The sequence below is a fragment of the Narcine bancroftii genome, chromosome 13, assembly GCF_036971445.1.
Source record: "Narcine bancroftii isolate sNarBan1 chromosome 13, sNarBan1.hap1, whole genome shotgun sequence".
Taxonomy (NCBI): Eukaryota; Metazoa; Chordata; class Chondrichthyes; order Torpediniformes; family Narcinidae; genus Narcine; species Narcine bancroftii.
In genome coordinates, this window is record NC_091481.1 from 42,292,107 (window position 1) to 42,308,546 (window position 16,440).

Below are 16,440 nucleotides of genomic sequence, written 5' to 3' on the forward strand. Positions count from 1 at the left end.
CCACCTCCACATACAGAAGGGAAGGAGGGCAAATCTGGGACAGGACACAGCCCACACTCATATACAGGACGGAGGGAGGGAGGGAAAATCTACTGGGACAGGACGCAGCCCACCTCCACATACAGGACGGAGGGAGGAAGGGTGAACTTCCTAGGACAGAACGCAGCCCACCCCCACAATACAGTATGAACAGACGGAGGGGGAACCTACCGGGACGAGGCACAGCTCTTCCTCCGTACACGAGCATGGCCCCCTCCTTCACACCAATCTCACAGTACTCGAGCAGCTTCTCCAGGTGGGCTCGGTGGTTCTGTGGGCCATGATCTGTCGAACGGTCCAATGGGTCACCAATCCTCATCTTCTGAATCTCCTCAACCTGGAACAGACAGGACCAGGGCTGACACACTCCCACACATCTTGCACATTACCCTTCACATTCCCACACATATTACACACCACCTCACGCACATCTTGCACTCTACCCTTCACACTCCCACACATCTAGCACAATCTGCCTCACAAGCACACTCATTTTGCACACTCCCACACCTTACACACTCCAACACATCTTGCACACTCCCCCTCACACACATCTTGCACACTCCTGCTCACAATCACACACATAACACAGACACACATCTCACACCCACACACTTAGGCTCCCTCACACATACTCTCACACACACCCTCTCTCACACACCCTCTCCCACACACACCATCTCACACAAACCCTCACACACACACCCACTCTAACACACACCCCCTCTCACACACACACACGCTCTCTCTCACACACACCCTCACACACTCTCACACACACCTCACACCCACTCTCTTACCCTCTCATACACACACCCACCCTATCACAAACACCTTCTCACACACCTCTCACACACACCCTCTCTCACACATACCCGCTCTAACACACGCCCTCTCACACATACACGCTCACACACACATCCTCTCACACTCCCTCTCGCACACCCTCTCACATATCCTCTTTCACACACACTCTCACACATACCCTCTCAACACCCTCTCACACACACCTCTCACACATCCACTTACACACTCACCCTCTCTCACACATCCTCTCTCACACACTCACACCCTCTCACACTCCCTCTCTCTTGCACACCCTCACTTATACCCCGTCTCTCACACTCGTATTGCCTTACCACTCTGTGAACAAATTCATCGTGCACTGACTCTTCCACAAACAAGCGACCGGCTGCGATGCAGTTCTCACCCTTGTTGAAGTAGACGGCCCCCATCCCCTGTGGACAGAGTGAGTCCCACCACAGCAATGTTATCGACACCATTCTCAATCCATGAAGCCCCAAATCCACGATCCACTCTAACATTCTCAATGAGAGATGTAGGGTCCCAGGGACATTTAATGGCATTCACTGAGGGACAAATCTCAGTGGTTTTGGGGATCATGCCTCTCCTGTACAACTGCAGCTGAGCCTGTGCCCTATCCACTGAGCTGGTGGGATGGCTGGTCCCAGACAGAACGTCGTATTGGTCTAAGGAGGTGCTACAAACGCTGTAAACTTCCAACAGTTTCCCCATACCAATGAGAGGCACATCTTGGCTGCAGTTACTCTCACCGTCCAGTTTAGTGTCTGGATGTTTTCCCACCCAGCTGGTAAAGAGGGGAGAGGGAGCCTGGCAAGGAGGGAGGGAGAAAACCTGAGGGGGAGGGAGCTCGGCAAGGAGGGTGGGAGAGAACCAGAGAGGGAGAGAGCCAGATGAGGAGGGAGGGAGAGAACCTGAGGGGGAGGGAGCAGGAAGCCCAAGGTGAGGGTGGGAATGAGGGGTGGAGGGAAAGAGCCCGGGGAGAGGGGGGAATCCAACTAAGTGCCCCCCTCCCATGCCCACCCTTTTCATATCTCCCCTTCTCAACACCATTCCTCATGGCCTCCCCTTCCAGCTCTCCTTCCAGCTCAACCCCCTCCCAATTTCCAATCTCCCCATCCTCTCTCCCCCACCCACTCATGCACCCAATCCCCCACTCACTCACCCACTCCCCCCCACTCACTCACCTACTCCCCCACCCACTTCCCCACTCGCTCACCCATCTACTCTTCCACCGCTCCTCCATTCCCTACCCACTCCCCACCCACTCTCCCACCGTTCACCCACTCCCCCACCATTCCCCGACTCCCCACCACCCACCCACTTCCCTACCCGCTCCTACTCCCCCATTCACTCCCCCACCCTCTCCCCAACTCCCCCACCTACTCTCCCACTGCTCCCACATTCCCCCACCCACTCTCCATTTCCCCACTCTCCCACCACTCCCCCACCATTCCACGACTCCTCACTCCCCACCCACTCTCCCACTGTTCACCCACTCCCCCACAATTCCCCGACTCCCCACTCCACACCCACTTCCCAACCCACTCACCCACCCCTCCCCCATCCACTCCCCGGTTCCCCCACCACTCCCCGACTCCCCCACCACCCACCCACTTCCCTACCCGCTCCTACTCCCCCATTCACTCCCCCACCCTCTCCCCAACTCCCCCACCCACTCCCCCACTGCTCATCCACTCCCCCACTACTCCCCCACCATTCCCTCCCCACCCACTCTCCATTCACTCTCCCACTTCCCAACCCACTCACCCACCCCTCCCCCACCCACTCCTCGACTCCCCACCATCCACCCACTCCCCGACTCCCCCACCCACTCCCCCACTGATCATCCACTCCCCCACCACTCTCCCACTACTCCCCCACCATTCCCCCACTCCCCACCCACTCTCCCACTGCTCACCCACTCCCCACCCACTTATCCACCCCTCCCCCACCCACTCCTCGACTCCCCCACCATCCACCTGCTCCCCAACTCCCCCACCCGCTCCTACTACCCCACCCTCTCCCCAACTCTCCCACTCCCCCATCCGCTCCACCACTCACCCACTCCCCCATCCCATCCCCTATTCCCCCACCTACTCCCCCTCCCACTCCCCCACCCTCTCCCCAACTCCTCCACCGCTCCACCATCCACTCTCCCAACACTCCCCCACTCACTCTCCCACCCGCTCCCCCACCACTCACCCACTGCTCCCACTCACTTCCCCACCGCTCACCCACCCATCAACCCCGCTCTTCTCCCCCAATGCCCTCACCATGCGCACGGCCTTGTCCAGGTCACAGTCATTGAAGATGATGAGTGGGGACTTCCCGCCCAGCTCCAATGACACCTTCTTTAGGTTACTCAGCGCGCAACTGTGGAGAGGAGAGAGCCCCCTTATTCCCCATTCCCTTGTCCCCATGCCCTCCCATCCCCATCCCCTCCCCCTCCTGAACCCGTCCCATCCCCTCCCCATCCATGTCCTGTCCCCATCTAATGTCACTTTTCCCTGATGATTCCTTACCAACAGACCCACACCGTTCCCTCTGCTTACCAGCCTATCAACAAGCATAGAACATAGTACAGGCCCTTCAACCCACGATGTTTTGCCGACCTACCTAAAAAAATCCCCCAAACCCACCCTATCCCATAATCCTCTATTTTTCTTTCATACATGTGCCTGACTGAGAATCTTGTCAATGATACCAGCCTCCAACACCACCCAGGCAAGGCATTCCACACACCCACAATTCTCTGTAAGAACTTCCCCCTAATGTCTCCCCTAAACCTCCTCCATTCACTTTGTACAATTGTCCCCTAGTGGTTGCCACTCTCAACCTTGGCAAAAAGCTGCTGGCTGGACCTTATCACATTCTTGTAGACCTCTATCAAGTTTCTTCTCATCCTCCTACACTCCAAAGAGAAAAGTCCCAGCTCTGCTAACCTTGCCTCATAAGACTCATTTTCCAATCCAGGCAACATCCTGGTAAATCTCCACATCCTTCCTGAAATGAAGTGACCAGAACTGAACACAATAATCTTGTGTGGTCTCACCAGAGATTTGTAGAGTTGCAACATGACCTCTCCACGCCTGAACTCAATCCCCCTATTAATGAAGCCCAACATCCCAAATCCTTCTTAACTATCCTATCAACCTGTGCAGAGACCTTGAGGGATTTATGGATTTGGACCCCAAGGTCTCTCTGTTCTTCCATGTTGTTAAGTTTCCTACCATTAACCCTGTACTCTGCCTTCAAATTTGACCTTCCAAAATGCATCCTCACACTGGATCTTACACTCATCTGGATTGAACTCCATCTGCCACTGTTCTGCCCAACTCTGCATCCTGTCCATATCCTTTGTAACCTATAACCTATGTAACCTTCATCTCTACCCACAACACCTTCAACCTTCGATTCATCCACAATTTTACTGACCCATCGCTCCACATCTTCATCAAAAGGAAGAGGGGTCCCAGAACAGATCCTTGCAGAACTCCACTAGTCAATGACCTCCAGGCAGAATACTTTCCCTCCACTTCTACTCTGCGTCCTATAGGCCAGCCAATTCGGAATCCACTCAGCCTCTTGACTTCCTGAATGACTCTCCCAAATGCCTTACTAAGATCCACATAGATTCCTAATAGCCTGAATATGCCTGAGATTGTCCGATCTTGGAAGCTAAGCAGGCTCAGGCCTGGTCAGTACTTGGAGGTACGCTGGACGAAGTGGCGACTCTCTGTCTGCCTTATGGTGGACAAAAGTTAAAGAGGTTCATTTGTGTTACATTCTAAATGTAGTATTACGTGACAACCATGGAAGCGTTACTGTTACCTTTATCTACCACCCAACTTCATCAAGACTCCTCAGAAACTCAATTAGGCTCATGAGGCACGACCTTCCCTTCATAAAGCCATCCTGACTATCCCTGAGAAGACGGTACTTCTCCCAAAGCTGATAGATCCAGTCATTAAAGGTCCTCTCCAATAGTTTTACTGCTGATGCAAGGCTCACTAGTTTATAATTCATATGATTCTCCCAGTTAACCTTTTTAAACAAGAGACTACATTGACCATTCTCCAATCCTCTGGCACCATCCCTGTGGCCAAGGAGGATGCAAAGTGCCAATGCCCCAGCCATCTCTTCCGCCCCCCCCCACCCCCCACCCTTCCCACAGCAGCCTGGGGTATCTCACATCTGGCTCCGGGGAGGTTTTTAAGAAGATCCAACACTTCCACTTTCAACATGGTCCAGCACAAAGGCCTGTTCTGTTCTGACCTCACCTTGACCAAGGTCCTTTCCCTTGTAAATACCGATGCAAAGTATTCATTTAGGACCCCACCCCCCACCTCCTCCGCCCGCAGGCACATTGCCTCCCTTATCCTTTAGCGGCCCCACCTTCAATCTCGTTGTCCTGCTGTTCTTTACATACGCACAGAGAGGGTAGGAACAGGAAATGATGGCAGATGACTGTGTGGCTGAAGAGCTGGTGCAGGTGTTTTCAGATTTAATTTTTTTTTAATTTATACATACAGCACGGTAACAGATAATTTTGGCCCACAGGCCTGTGCCACCCAATTGACCTACATTTGAGCAGTGGGAGGAAACCAGAGCCCCCCCCATGCAGACACAGTGAGGACATACGAACTCTTTATAGACAGCGCGGGATTCAAATCCTGGTCCCAACCACTGGCGCTATAAAGACATTGCATTGGGGGAGCATTTCAGTGATAGTAACCACAACTCTCTGAGCTTTAGTAAAACTATGGACAAGGATAAAAGCAGATAAAATGGGAGAAAGCAGAGAAATATTATGGAGGAAGATTAGGGACCACATTCATGGGGTTCAAGATAGGTTTGTCCCACTGGAAAAGATGGTAGGGAAAGGGAATTGTGGTTGCCATAAGAGGCGAGACAGCTAGTCGAGAGGAAGAAGAAAGTATACATTAGATAGAGGAAGCAGGAAACAGGAAGGGCTCAGTGAAGTATATGGTAGCCAGGAAGGAGCTTAAGAAAGGTCTTAGGGGAGCGCAGGGGAGGGGGGGATGAGAAGGCCTTGGCATGTAGGATTAAGGAGAACCCCTAAATGAATACTTTGCCCCAGTGTTCACAAGAGAAAAGGACCTTGATCAGGGTGAGGTCGAAATAGAACAGGTCTCTGTGCTGGAAAATGTGGAGATTAAGGAAGTGTTGGATCTTCTTAAAAACATCAATTACTAAGTCCCCAGGACCAGACGTGATATACCCAGGCTATTGTGGGAAGTGAGAAACAAGATAGCTGGGGCAGTAGCTATGATCTTTGAGCCCTCTTTGGCCGCAGAGGAAGTGCCAAAGAATTGGAGAATGGCAAATGTAGTCCCCTTGTTTGAAAAAGGTAATAAGCAGAATCCTAGGAATTATAGACTGGCGAGTCTTATGTCAGTGGTGTGTAAACTAATGGAGAGGATTCTTAAGGATAGGCTCCATGAGCATTTGGAGAAGTACTCAAGGATAGTCAGCAGGGCTTTGTGAAGGGAAGGTCGTGCCTCATGAGTCTAAATTAAGTTTTTTGAGGAGGTAACAAATGAAATTGATGAGGGTAGGGCAGTAGATGTGGCCTACATGGATTTTAGCAAGATGTTTGACAAGGTTCCCCACGAGAGACGCTTCCAGAAAGTCATGAGGCACGGGATCAGTGGAACCTTGTCTGTGTGGAAGAAAGCAGAGGGTAGTCGTGGAGGGGAAGTATTCTGCCTGGAGGTCAGTGGCTAGTGGAGTTCCACAGGGATCTTTTCTGGGCCCCTGTTCTTTGTATAAATGACCTGGATGAAGAGGAGGAAGGATGGGCCAATAGGTTTGCAGATGACACAAAAGTTGGAGGAGTTGTGGATGGAGCTGAACGTTACAAGAGGATGTAAAGAGGATGCAGAGTTGGGTGGAAAAGTGGAAGATGGATTTTAATGCAGATAAGTGCGAGGTGATGCATTTTGGAAGGATGAACTAGAAGGCTGGGTACAGGGTTAATGGTCGGATACAAGAGGGTGGATGAACAGAGGGACTTTGGGGTCCAAATCCATACATCCCTCAAGGTTGCCGCACAGGTTGATAGGATAGTTAAAAATGTTGTGGTTCATTAATGGGGGAATTGAGTTTAGGAGTAGAGAGGTCATGTTGCATCTCTACAAATCTTTGGTGAGACCACACTTAGAGTATTGTGTTCAGTTGTGGTCATTACAGGAAAGAAGTGGAACCTATGGAGAGGGTGCAGAGGAGATTTACCAGGATGTTTCCTGGATTGGGAAACAAGTCTTATGAGGCAAGGTTAGCAGAGCTGGGACTTTTCTCTTTGGAAAGTAGAAGGATGAGAGGAGACTGGATCGAAGTCTACAAGAATATGAGAGGCATAGATAGGGTGGACAGTCAGCGGCCTTTTCTCAGGGCAGGATCAGCAAACACCAGAGGATGTGTGTACAAAGTGAAGGGAAGGAAGTTTAGGAGAGAATCAGGGGTAAGAGTTTTACACACAGAGTTGTGGGAGCCTGGAATGCCTTGCCTGGGATGGTGATGGAGGCTGAAACATTGGGGGCATTTAAGAGACTCATAGACAGAAACAAGGATGAAAGAAAAATAGAGGGTCTAGTACTTTTCTAGGAAGAAATATATGGGTTGGTGCAACATTGAGGGCCGAAGGGCTTGTACTGTGCTGTATTGTTCTATGTTCTATATCCTTTGCCATGGGTGAGGTGCTGGAGAATTGGAGAGAAGCTCACGTGGTTCTGTTGTTTAAAAAAGGTTCCAAAAGAATTCCTGGAAATGATAGGCTGGTCGGTGAGCCTGACGTCAGTAGTAGGTAAATTATTGGAAGGTTTTTTAAGAGATCGGACGTACAATTATTTGGATAGTCATGGGCTGATTAGGGATAATCAGCGTGGCTTTGTGCGTGGTAGGTCATGTTTAACCAATCTGATCGAGTTTGATAAAGGAAAGGCTGTAATTAAAACAGGAAATTCTACAGACACTGAAGTAAAAACACAAAATGCTGGAGAAACTCAGTAGGTCAAACAGTGTCTTTTATAGAGCAAATGTACAAATACATCACCGACATTTCAGGCTTCAGCCCTTCATCAAAGTATGGAAAAATGTTGGCAGGTATCCAAACAAAAGAGCAAGGGGGAGGCATGGTCACAAGGCAGGAGGTGATCGGGAGGGAGGGGACAGCAGCAATCAAGGGCAGGAGGAATGGCTTAAAGGAAGGAAAGGCTGTGGATGTTGTCAAGGTACCGTGTGGGAGATTAGTCAGGAAAGTTTTCACTCTCGGTATTCATGGTGAATACCTCGAGTGAACTGGATTCTTCAACGGATGGACGGGAGAAGCCAGAGAGCGGTGGTGGATGATGCTTCTCAGACTGGAGGCCTATGGCTAGTGGTTTGCCTCAGGGATCGGTACTGGGACCATTGTTGTTTGTTGTCTATATCAATGACCTGGATGATAATGTGGGAAATTGGATCAGCAAGTTTGCGGGTGACACTAAGATTGAAGACAGCAAAGAAGGTTTTCAAAGCTTGCAGTGGGATCTGTACCAATTGGAAATTTAGGATGGAAAATGGCAGATAGAACCAAGCAAGGACATACACAGTTAATGGTGGGGAACTGGGCTGTGTGGTAGAACAGAGGGATCTGGGAATATAGTGTAGCAACCCACACACACACAGATGAGAACCAGTACACCAAATGGCCGACAAGAGCGGCAACCGTGCAGACCTGGGGGGGGGGGGGGGGGTGACACCAGCCGTTGTTTCAGGTGACCTCCCACATGACGGGAGGACAGGGAACTGTGGTGGGAACGTGTGCCAATCCCAGGCCAGTGCTCCGATGATGTGGGGCCCTGACGTCAGCACTGGGGCCCATATAAACGTGACGGCCAGAGCAGTAAACCAGTCTCGACTTCAAGGCTTTGGTGTGCGAGTCGTTCTTCTCCACGCCCACGTAGTGTGAATGCTACATTGGTTACCCCAACAGGTCCAACAGGCACATGGACCCAAAGATGATGGACCAGGTGGAGCCAGTGACCATCTACACGGTCTCTCTTGGGCTCCCAACATACTGGTTGTCGCAGTCACACATGTGGTTCGAGCAGGCCGAGACACAGCTCCAGCTTCACATCATCACCAATGACACCCGCTACTTCTACGCAGTGAGCGCAATCAATCAGAACACAGCAGCAAAGATTATAGATTTCCTACGGCAGCCTCCAGAGGAAGGCAAATATGTGACCCTTACAGAGCTGTTCACCGCACTTTTGGGTTCTCACAGCACCAGCGCACCACCTGATTGCTGCATATGGACGGACTAGTAGGCCAGGCCCCGTCCGCCCTAATGAGGGAGAAGTTCACTTTAACTGAGGGCCACAGGCCTTGCCTGCTCTTTGAGCAGATCTTTCTGGACAAACTTGCGACAGACATCTTCGACAAACCGACCAGCCCCCACAGCTACTTCGTCGACACCTCTTCCCACCCTGTCCCCTGTAAGGATTCCTCCGTCTCTATCACATCTGTAACCATGATGAGGAAGGATTTCCATGCCAGATCATCAGATATGTCCTCTCTCTCCCACCTCTGGTGGAACCACTGTGGAGCTATGAGTGCTGTCTCATGCGAATGTACTGTACGGGCTGGCCCGCCCCTGTACCTGTGACCACAAAGGTGGTTACAGCCAAACCCCTCCCCCTTGGAGCCGTACTAGCAATACGTGAGACGTGTCTGCCGTTAATGGTGAGTAAAGCCTATTAATCATGAGTTATCGATAGTGTATCACCACTCACCCACATATTCTTCTTTACCCACACATCTGCCCAGCCCCCTCCGCCCCCACACGCAAAAAGGACAGGATTCCCCTGTCCACCTCATCAGCCTCCGTATCCAACACATCCTTCTCTGCCATTTCCCCCATCTACAACGTGATCATACCACTAGACATATATTCCTCTCTCTGCCTTCCACAGGGACTGCTCCCTCCATGACTTCCTTGTCCACTCATCCTGCCCCACCAATCGTCCCCTTGGGACCTACCCCTGTGACCACAGGAGATGCTCCATTTGTGCCCACACCTCCTCCCTCACCACCATTCGGGGCCCCAAACAGCCTTTCCAAGTGAAGCAACATTTCACTTGTGAACCTGCAGGGGTCATCTCCTGCATCCAGTGTTCCTGTTGTGGTCTCCACTGCATCAAAGAGACTAGGCACAGACTGGGAAATCACTTTGTTGAGCACCTCAGCTCTGTTCCCTGCAATAGCACGAATCTCCCAGTGGCCACCCATTTCAATTCTCAATTCCATTCCCTTGCTGGCATGTCTGTCCATGGTCTCATGCACTGTCAGACTGAGACCACCCGTAAATTGGAGGGACAACACCTCATCTTCCGACTGGATGATATTAATGTGAAATATGGTTGAAGATGATTAAACTTGCACCATTCTGTGAAAAGGGATGGAATGCAAAGAATGTAGTTGAGAGCTTGAAAACAGACAATACAAGCTAGTCGGCCTCTTTTTATCAGGAGCCCCAAGGATGCAAGGATCTGGTTCAGGCTGGTACAGTGACCTAAGGTAGTCTATAGCTAGTACCGCGCTTGCTTAATAGAGACATGAATATTAAAAGACGCCCCTAAGGAGGGAATGAACTAATTAACATAACATGTGATGTATGAAGAGGGAGGATCAATACCTGTATTGATGGAAGGGAAAAGGAGAATGTTGTAATGTATTGGGATTCTGATTGGAAGAAGGTAAATGAAGGTGGGGTGATGTAGAGCGATTGACTTTACAAAAGAGTGATGATTCTGAACCTCCAGTGTGTCTCCAGACCAGGGACTCCTGACTCTGTAGACCCGAAATAAAGCTGAACCTGTTCTCCAAGACTTTGTCTCCAGAGTAGTGTTTGTGAACACTTTATATTTCACATTAATGTCGACTTCTCTGGCTTTCATTAACCCCCACCCCTCATTGCTCCCTTCTTCTTCCGCTGCACCCCCGTTGTCTCTCCTTTCCCTGTCTCTTTTCTCACAGACATGATAAATTCTCAGCTGGTCCCTTATCATCCAGTTAACACCTTGTGTTGGTCTGGATTCCTCCCCCATTGTTTGAATTCTGAGACGTTCTGAGATTTCCTGCTTCCACCTTTTCTGATTTTTCCTTGAAGAAGGGCTCAGGCTTGAATTGTCGGCGATATATCTTTGTCTCCTAGAGATGCTGAAAAGACCAGCTGAGTTCCTCCAGCTTTTCGGTGTGTTTACCACATACAAGGCTACTCAATCCACCCCTTCGGCTCAAGGAAAACCCAGACAGCATGTGGTTTTCATGCAACAGTGACTCACGAACCTCTTCATGATCTGTTTCCCAATGGGTGTGGAGCCGGTGAAGCCCAGTTTGCGGACATCTGGATGTTCAGACAACCGTTGTCCAACGAGGCCTCCTGTGATAACACAACACAAATGAATGATGGCCAACAAATATCCCCAGTGGCCTGATCAACAGGGTCCATTGGTCCCAGACCCCCCAAAACTGATGTCACGACCCCTGAACCTCCAACTGGTGTCATGACCTCTGAACCCCTAACAGTGGTGCTATGATCCATGAACCCCCAACTCGTGTCACGACCCCTGAACACCCCAACAGTGTGTCAAGACCCTTGAAACCCCAGTCACAGGAGTCACGACCTCTGAACAACTCGACAGTGGTGTCACGACCCCTGAACTCTGACACAGGAGCCCCCTAATGCACAGTGGGGAACAACTGGTCTGCCTGTGAAAGCGAACACAGAAAATCTTTAACCACTTTCACACTATCAAGTGATCCCAGAAATTAACTGTCAATCAGCCTTTAAAGTGCCAGTGTGAAAGCAAAATCAGCTCAACTCCAGAATCAGATGATGTCATCTCATGCCGGGGATTGACGGCCTCGACACCTAGTACGATCCCCGGAGTCTGCAGACACTGGCGATGCAATCAGGCAAGTGTGAAATGGGTAAATGCATTAGGATTGAAATTACCCAAGTTTTTGTGAGTCCAGGAAAGGAATGCGAATAAAGAAAAGATTGAAATGAAGATATAAACTTTGCTGCGGGAAAGTTGGTAGTGCTATAGCGCACAATTTATACAGTGCGGGGAAGTTTGTAGTGCTATAGCGCACAATTTATGCAGTGTGGGGAAGTTTGTAGTGCTATAACACAGAACTTATACAGTGCGGGGAAGTTTGTAGTGCTGGAGCGCACAATTTATACAGTGCGGGGATGGTTGTAGTAGCGCACAATTTATGCAATGCGGGAAAGTTTGTAGTAATATAGCACACAAGTTATGCAACGCGGGGAAGTTTGTAGTAATATAGCGCACAATTTAACCAGCGCAGGGCAGTTTGAAGTACTATAGTGCACAATTTATGCAGCGCAGGGATGTTTGTAGCGCTATAATGTACAATTTATGCAGTGAAGGGAAGTCTGTAGTAATATAGCGCACAATTTATACAATACGGGGAAGATTGTAGTAATATAGCACACAATTTATGCAGTGCAGGGCAGTTTGTAGTCAAGTCCAAAGCCCGCTGCGCAGCTCAGACGGCAAAGTCCTCCTCAGCGACAAGATCTCCATCCTCAACCGATGGTCAGAACACTTCCAATCTCTTTTCAGTACCAACCGCTCAGTCCAAGATTCCGCCCTGCTCCAGCTCCCTCAACAGCCCCTAAGGCTAGAGCTGGATGAGGTTCCCACCCTGGATGAGACATATAAGGCAATCGAACAACTGAAAAGTGGCAAAGCAGCAGGTATGGATGGAATCCCCCCAGAAGTCTGGAAGGCTGGCGGCACAACTCTGCATGCCAAACTGCATGAGTTTTTCAAGCTTTGTTGGGACCAAGGTAAACTGCCTCAGGATCTTCGTGATGCCACCATCATCACCCTGTACAAAAACAAAGGCGAGAAATCAGACTGCTCAAACTACAGGGGAATCACGTTGCTCTCCATTGCAGGCAAAATCTTCGCTAGGATTCTACTAAATAGAATAATACCTAGTGTCGCTGAGAATATTCTCCCAGAATCACAGTGCGGCTTTCGCGCTAACAGAGGAACCACTGACATGGTCTTTGCCCTCAGACAGCTCCAAGAAAAGTGTAGAGAACAAAACAAAGGACTCTACATCACCTTTGTTGACCTCACCAAAGCCTTCGACACCGTGAGCAGGAAAGGGCTTTGGCAAATACTAGAGCGCATCGGATGTCCCCCAAAGTTCCTCAACATGATTATCCAACTGCACGAAAACCAACAAGGTCGGGTCAGATACAGCAATGAGCTCTCTGAACCCTTCTCCATTAACAATGGCGTGAAGCAAGGCTGTGTTCTCGCACCAACCCTCTTTTCAATCTTCTTCAGCATGATGCTGAACCAAGCCATGAAAGACCCCAACAATGAAGACGCTGTTTACATCCGGTACCGCACGGATGGCAGTCTCTTCAATCTGAGGCGCCTGCAAGCTCACACCAAGACACAAGAGAAACTTGTCCGTGAACTACTCTTTGCAGATGATGCCGCTTTAGTTGCCCATTCAGAGCCAGCTCTTCAGCGCTTGACGTCCTGCTTTGCGGAAACTGCCAAAATGTTTGGCCTGGAAGTCAGCCTGAAGAAAACTGAGGTCCTCCATCAGCCAGCTCCCCACCATGACTACCAGCCCCCCCACATCTCCATCGGGCACACAAAACTCAAAACGGTCAACCAGTTTACCTATCTCGGCTGCACCATTTCATCAGATGCAAGGATCGACAATGAGATAGACAACAGACTCGCCAAGGCAAATAGCGCCTTTGGAAGACTACACAAAAGAGTCTGGAAAAACAACCAACTGAAAAACCTCACAAAGATAAGCGTATACAGAGCCGTTGTCATACCCACACTCCTGTTCGGCTCCGAATCATGGGTCCTCTACCGGCACCACCTACGGCTCCTAGAACGCTTCCACCAGCGTTGTCTCCGCTCCATCCTCAACATCCATTGGAGCGCTCACACCCCTAACGTCGAGGTACTCGAGATGGCAGAGGTCGACAGCATCGAGTCCACGCTGCTGAAGATCCAGCTGCGCTGGATGGGTCACGTCTCCAGAATGGAGGACCATCGCCTTCCCAAGATCGTATTATATGGCGAGCTCTCCACTGGCCACCGTGACAGAGGTGCACCAAAGAAAAGGTACAAGGACTGCCTAAAGAAATCTCTTGGTGCCTGCCACATTGACCACCGCCAGTGGGCTGATAACGCCTCAAACCGTGCATCTTGGCGCCTCACAGTTTGGCGGGCAGCAGCCTCCTTTGAAGAAGACCGCAGAGCCCACCTCACTGACAAAAGGCAAAGGAGGAAAAACCCAACACCCAACCCCAACCAACCAATTTTCCCTTGCAACCGCTGCAATCGTGTCTGCCTGTCCCGCATCGGACTGGTCAGCCACAAACGAGCCTGCAGCTGACGTGGACTTTTTACCCCCTCCATAAATCTTCGTCCGCGAAGCCAAGCCAAAGAAAGAGCACACTATACAGTGCGGAGATGTTTGTAGTGCTATAGTGCACAATTTACACAGTGTGGGAAAATTTGTAGTGCTATAGCTTTCCCACGCTGCGTAAATTGTACGTGATAGATATACAAACTTTCCCACACTGTCTAAATGACATGTGATCGATCTACAAACTTTCCCATGCGGTATAAATTGTTCGTGATAGATCTACAAACTTTCCCACGCTCTATGAATTGTTCATGATAGATCTACAAACTTTCCCACGCTGTCTAAATTACATGTGATCGATCTACAAACTTTCCCATGGTATATAAATTGTTAGTGATAGATCTACAAACTTCCCCATGCTGTATGAATTGTTCATGATAGGTCTACAAACTTTCCCACACTGTATAAATTGTACGTGATAGATATACAAACTTTCCTACACTGTCTAAATTACATGTGATCGATCTACAAACTTTCCCATGCGGTATAAATTGTTGGTGATAGATCTACAAACTTTCCCACGCTGTATAAATTGTGCGTTATAGAGCCACCAACTTCCCCACACGGTATAATTTGTGCGCTATAGCACTACAATCTTTCCCGCACTGTATAAAAGTAAGTGTTATAGAACTACCAACTTTCCCACCCTGTTTCATGATGTCACTGGTAGAAGGTAGAACAGTCCTAACTGGCTCCTTGTCCTTGCATGTGTGAAAGCATTCAGTGTCCCAGTTAAGAGTGGTCAAGTGTGAAAAGCCAAACCCTCATTCCTATCCCAGGACACTGAATGGCCAACTTAGTAGGATGCAAGTGTGAAAGGGGCTTTTACTTACTCACTGCTCTGCTCACACTGGCACTGATAAGTGGGTGACGTTGCCCATACCAGTGAGCCTGACAATACCTCTGCTAACCTGTGCAATTACGGGAACCTGACTTGCAGGTGAAGGGGGTGATTTGAAGAGGATCCAAGAGGCACCTTCTTCATACAGAGGGTGGTATGTTTCTGGGACGAACTGCCAGAGGAGCTTGTGAAAATGAGCCAGCGTTCCTTGGATGTCCGCGGGCCAGAATTCCAGGAATGTCCATGGGCTAGTGTTCCTGGAATGTCAGCGGGCCAGAATTCCAGGGATGCTACTTTCAGGGAAAAATATATCTGAATTCCCAGATCCCTCTGTTCCTCTGTACTCCTTAGTTCCCTACCATTTACTTGGTTTGTCCTTCCAAAATGCAACACCTCACACTGGCCCATTTTTCCAGTGATTCCAGATCCCTCTGCAATTTTTGAAAGCCTTCCTCACTGTCCACAACGCCCTCAATCCTTGTGTCATCAGCCAACTTGCTGATCTATTTTCCCACATTATCATCCAGATCATTGATACAGACAACAAACAACAATGGTCCCAGCACCATTGAGGCACCCCACTAGTTACTGGCCTCCAGTCTGAGAAGCATCATCCACCCCCACTCTCTGTCTTCTTCCATTCAGCCAATTTCCAATCTAGTTTACCTCTTCTCTATGGATACCTAGTGTTTGAACCTTCTGAATTAACCACCCATGTGGGACCTTGTCAAAGGCTTTACTAAAGTCCATGTAGACAACATCCACAACCTTTCCTTCATCTACTTTCTTGGTAACCTTTTTGAAAAATCCTATAAGATTCATTAAACACAACCAATGCTGACTGTCCTTAATTATCCCTTGGCTGTCCGAATACTTGAATATCCGATTTCTCAGAACTCCCTCCAAAAAATAATTTACCCACTACTGACATCAGGCTCACCGGCCTATAATTATCTGGTTTAATTTTGGAGCCTTTTTTAAACAATGGAACATCATGAGCTACCCACCAATCCTCCGGCACCTCACCTGTGTTTTAAATATTCTACCAGGGCCCCTGTAATTTCTACACTAGTCTCTTTCAAGGTTCTGGGACCCTTTCTCTTTGTGATCTTTCTCAATGACCTGGACAAAAATGTAAATGGATGAGTCAGTAACTCTGTGGATGATATGAAGGTTGGAGGTGTTGTGGATGGTGTTGAAGGTTGTCATAGGTTACAACAAGACAT

The 16,440-nt window shown here is 49.5% G+C and overlaps 1 protein-coding gene across 1 annotated transcript in view; it reads right to left on the reverse strand.

Moving 5' to 3' along the window:
• Positions 1-16,440, reverse strand: part of aldh1l2 (aldehyde dehydrogenase 1 family, member L2) — a 94,018-nt gene that overhangs the window by 7,796 nt on the left and 69,782 nt on the right. Inside the window, exons 17-20 of the mRNA XM_069909979.1 lie at positions 11,218-11,311; positions 3,138-3,237; positions 1,179-1,277; positions 211-376 (exon numbers count right to left, since the gene is read on the reverse strand). Of these exons, the coding sequence (XP_069766080.1) occupies positions 211-376; positions 1,179-1,277; positions 3,138-3,237; positions 11,218-11,311 (459 nt within the window). The remainder of the gene's footprint in view (positions 1-210; positions 377-1,178; positions 1,278-3,137; positions 3,238-11,217; positions 11,312-16,440) is intronic.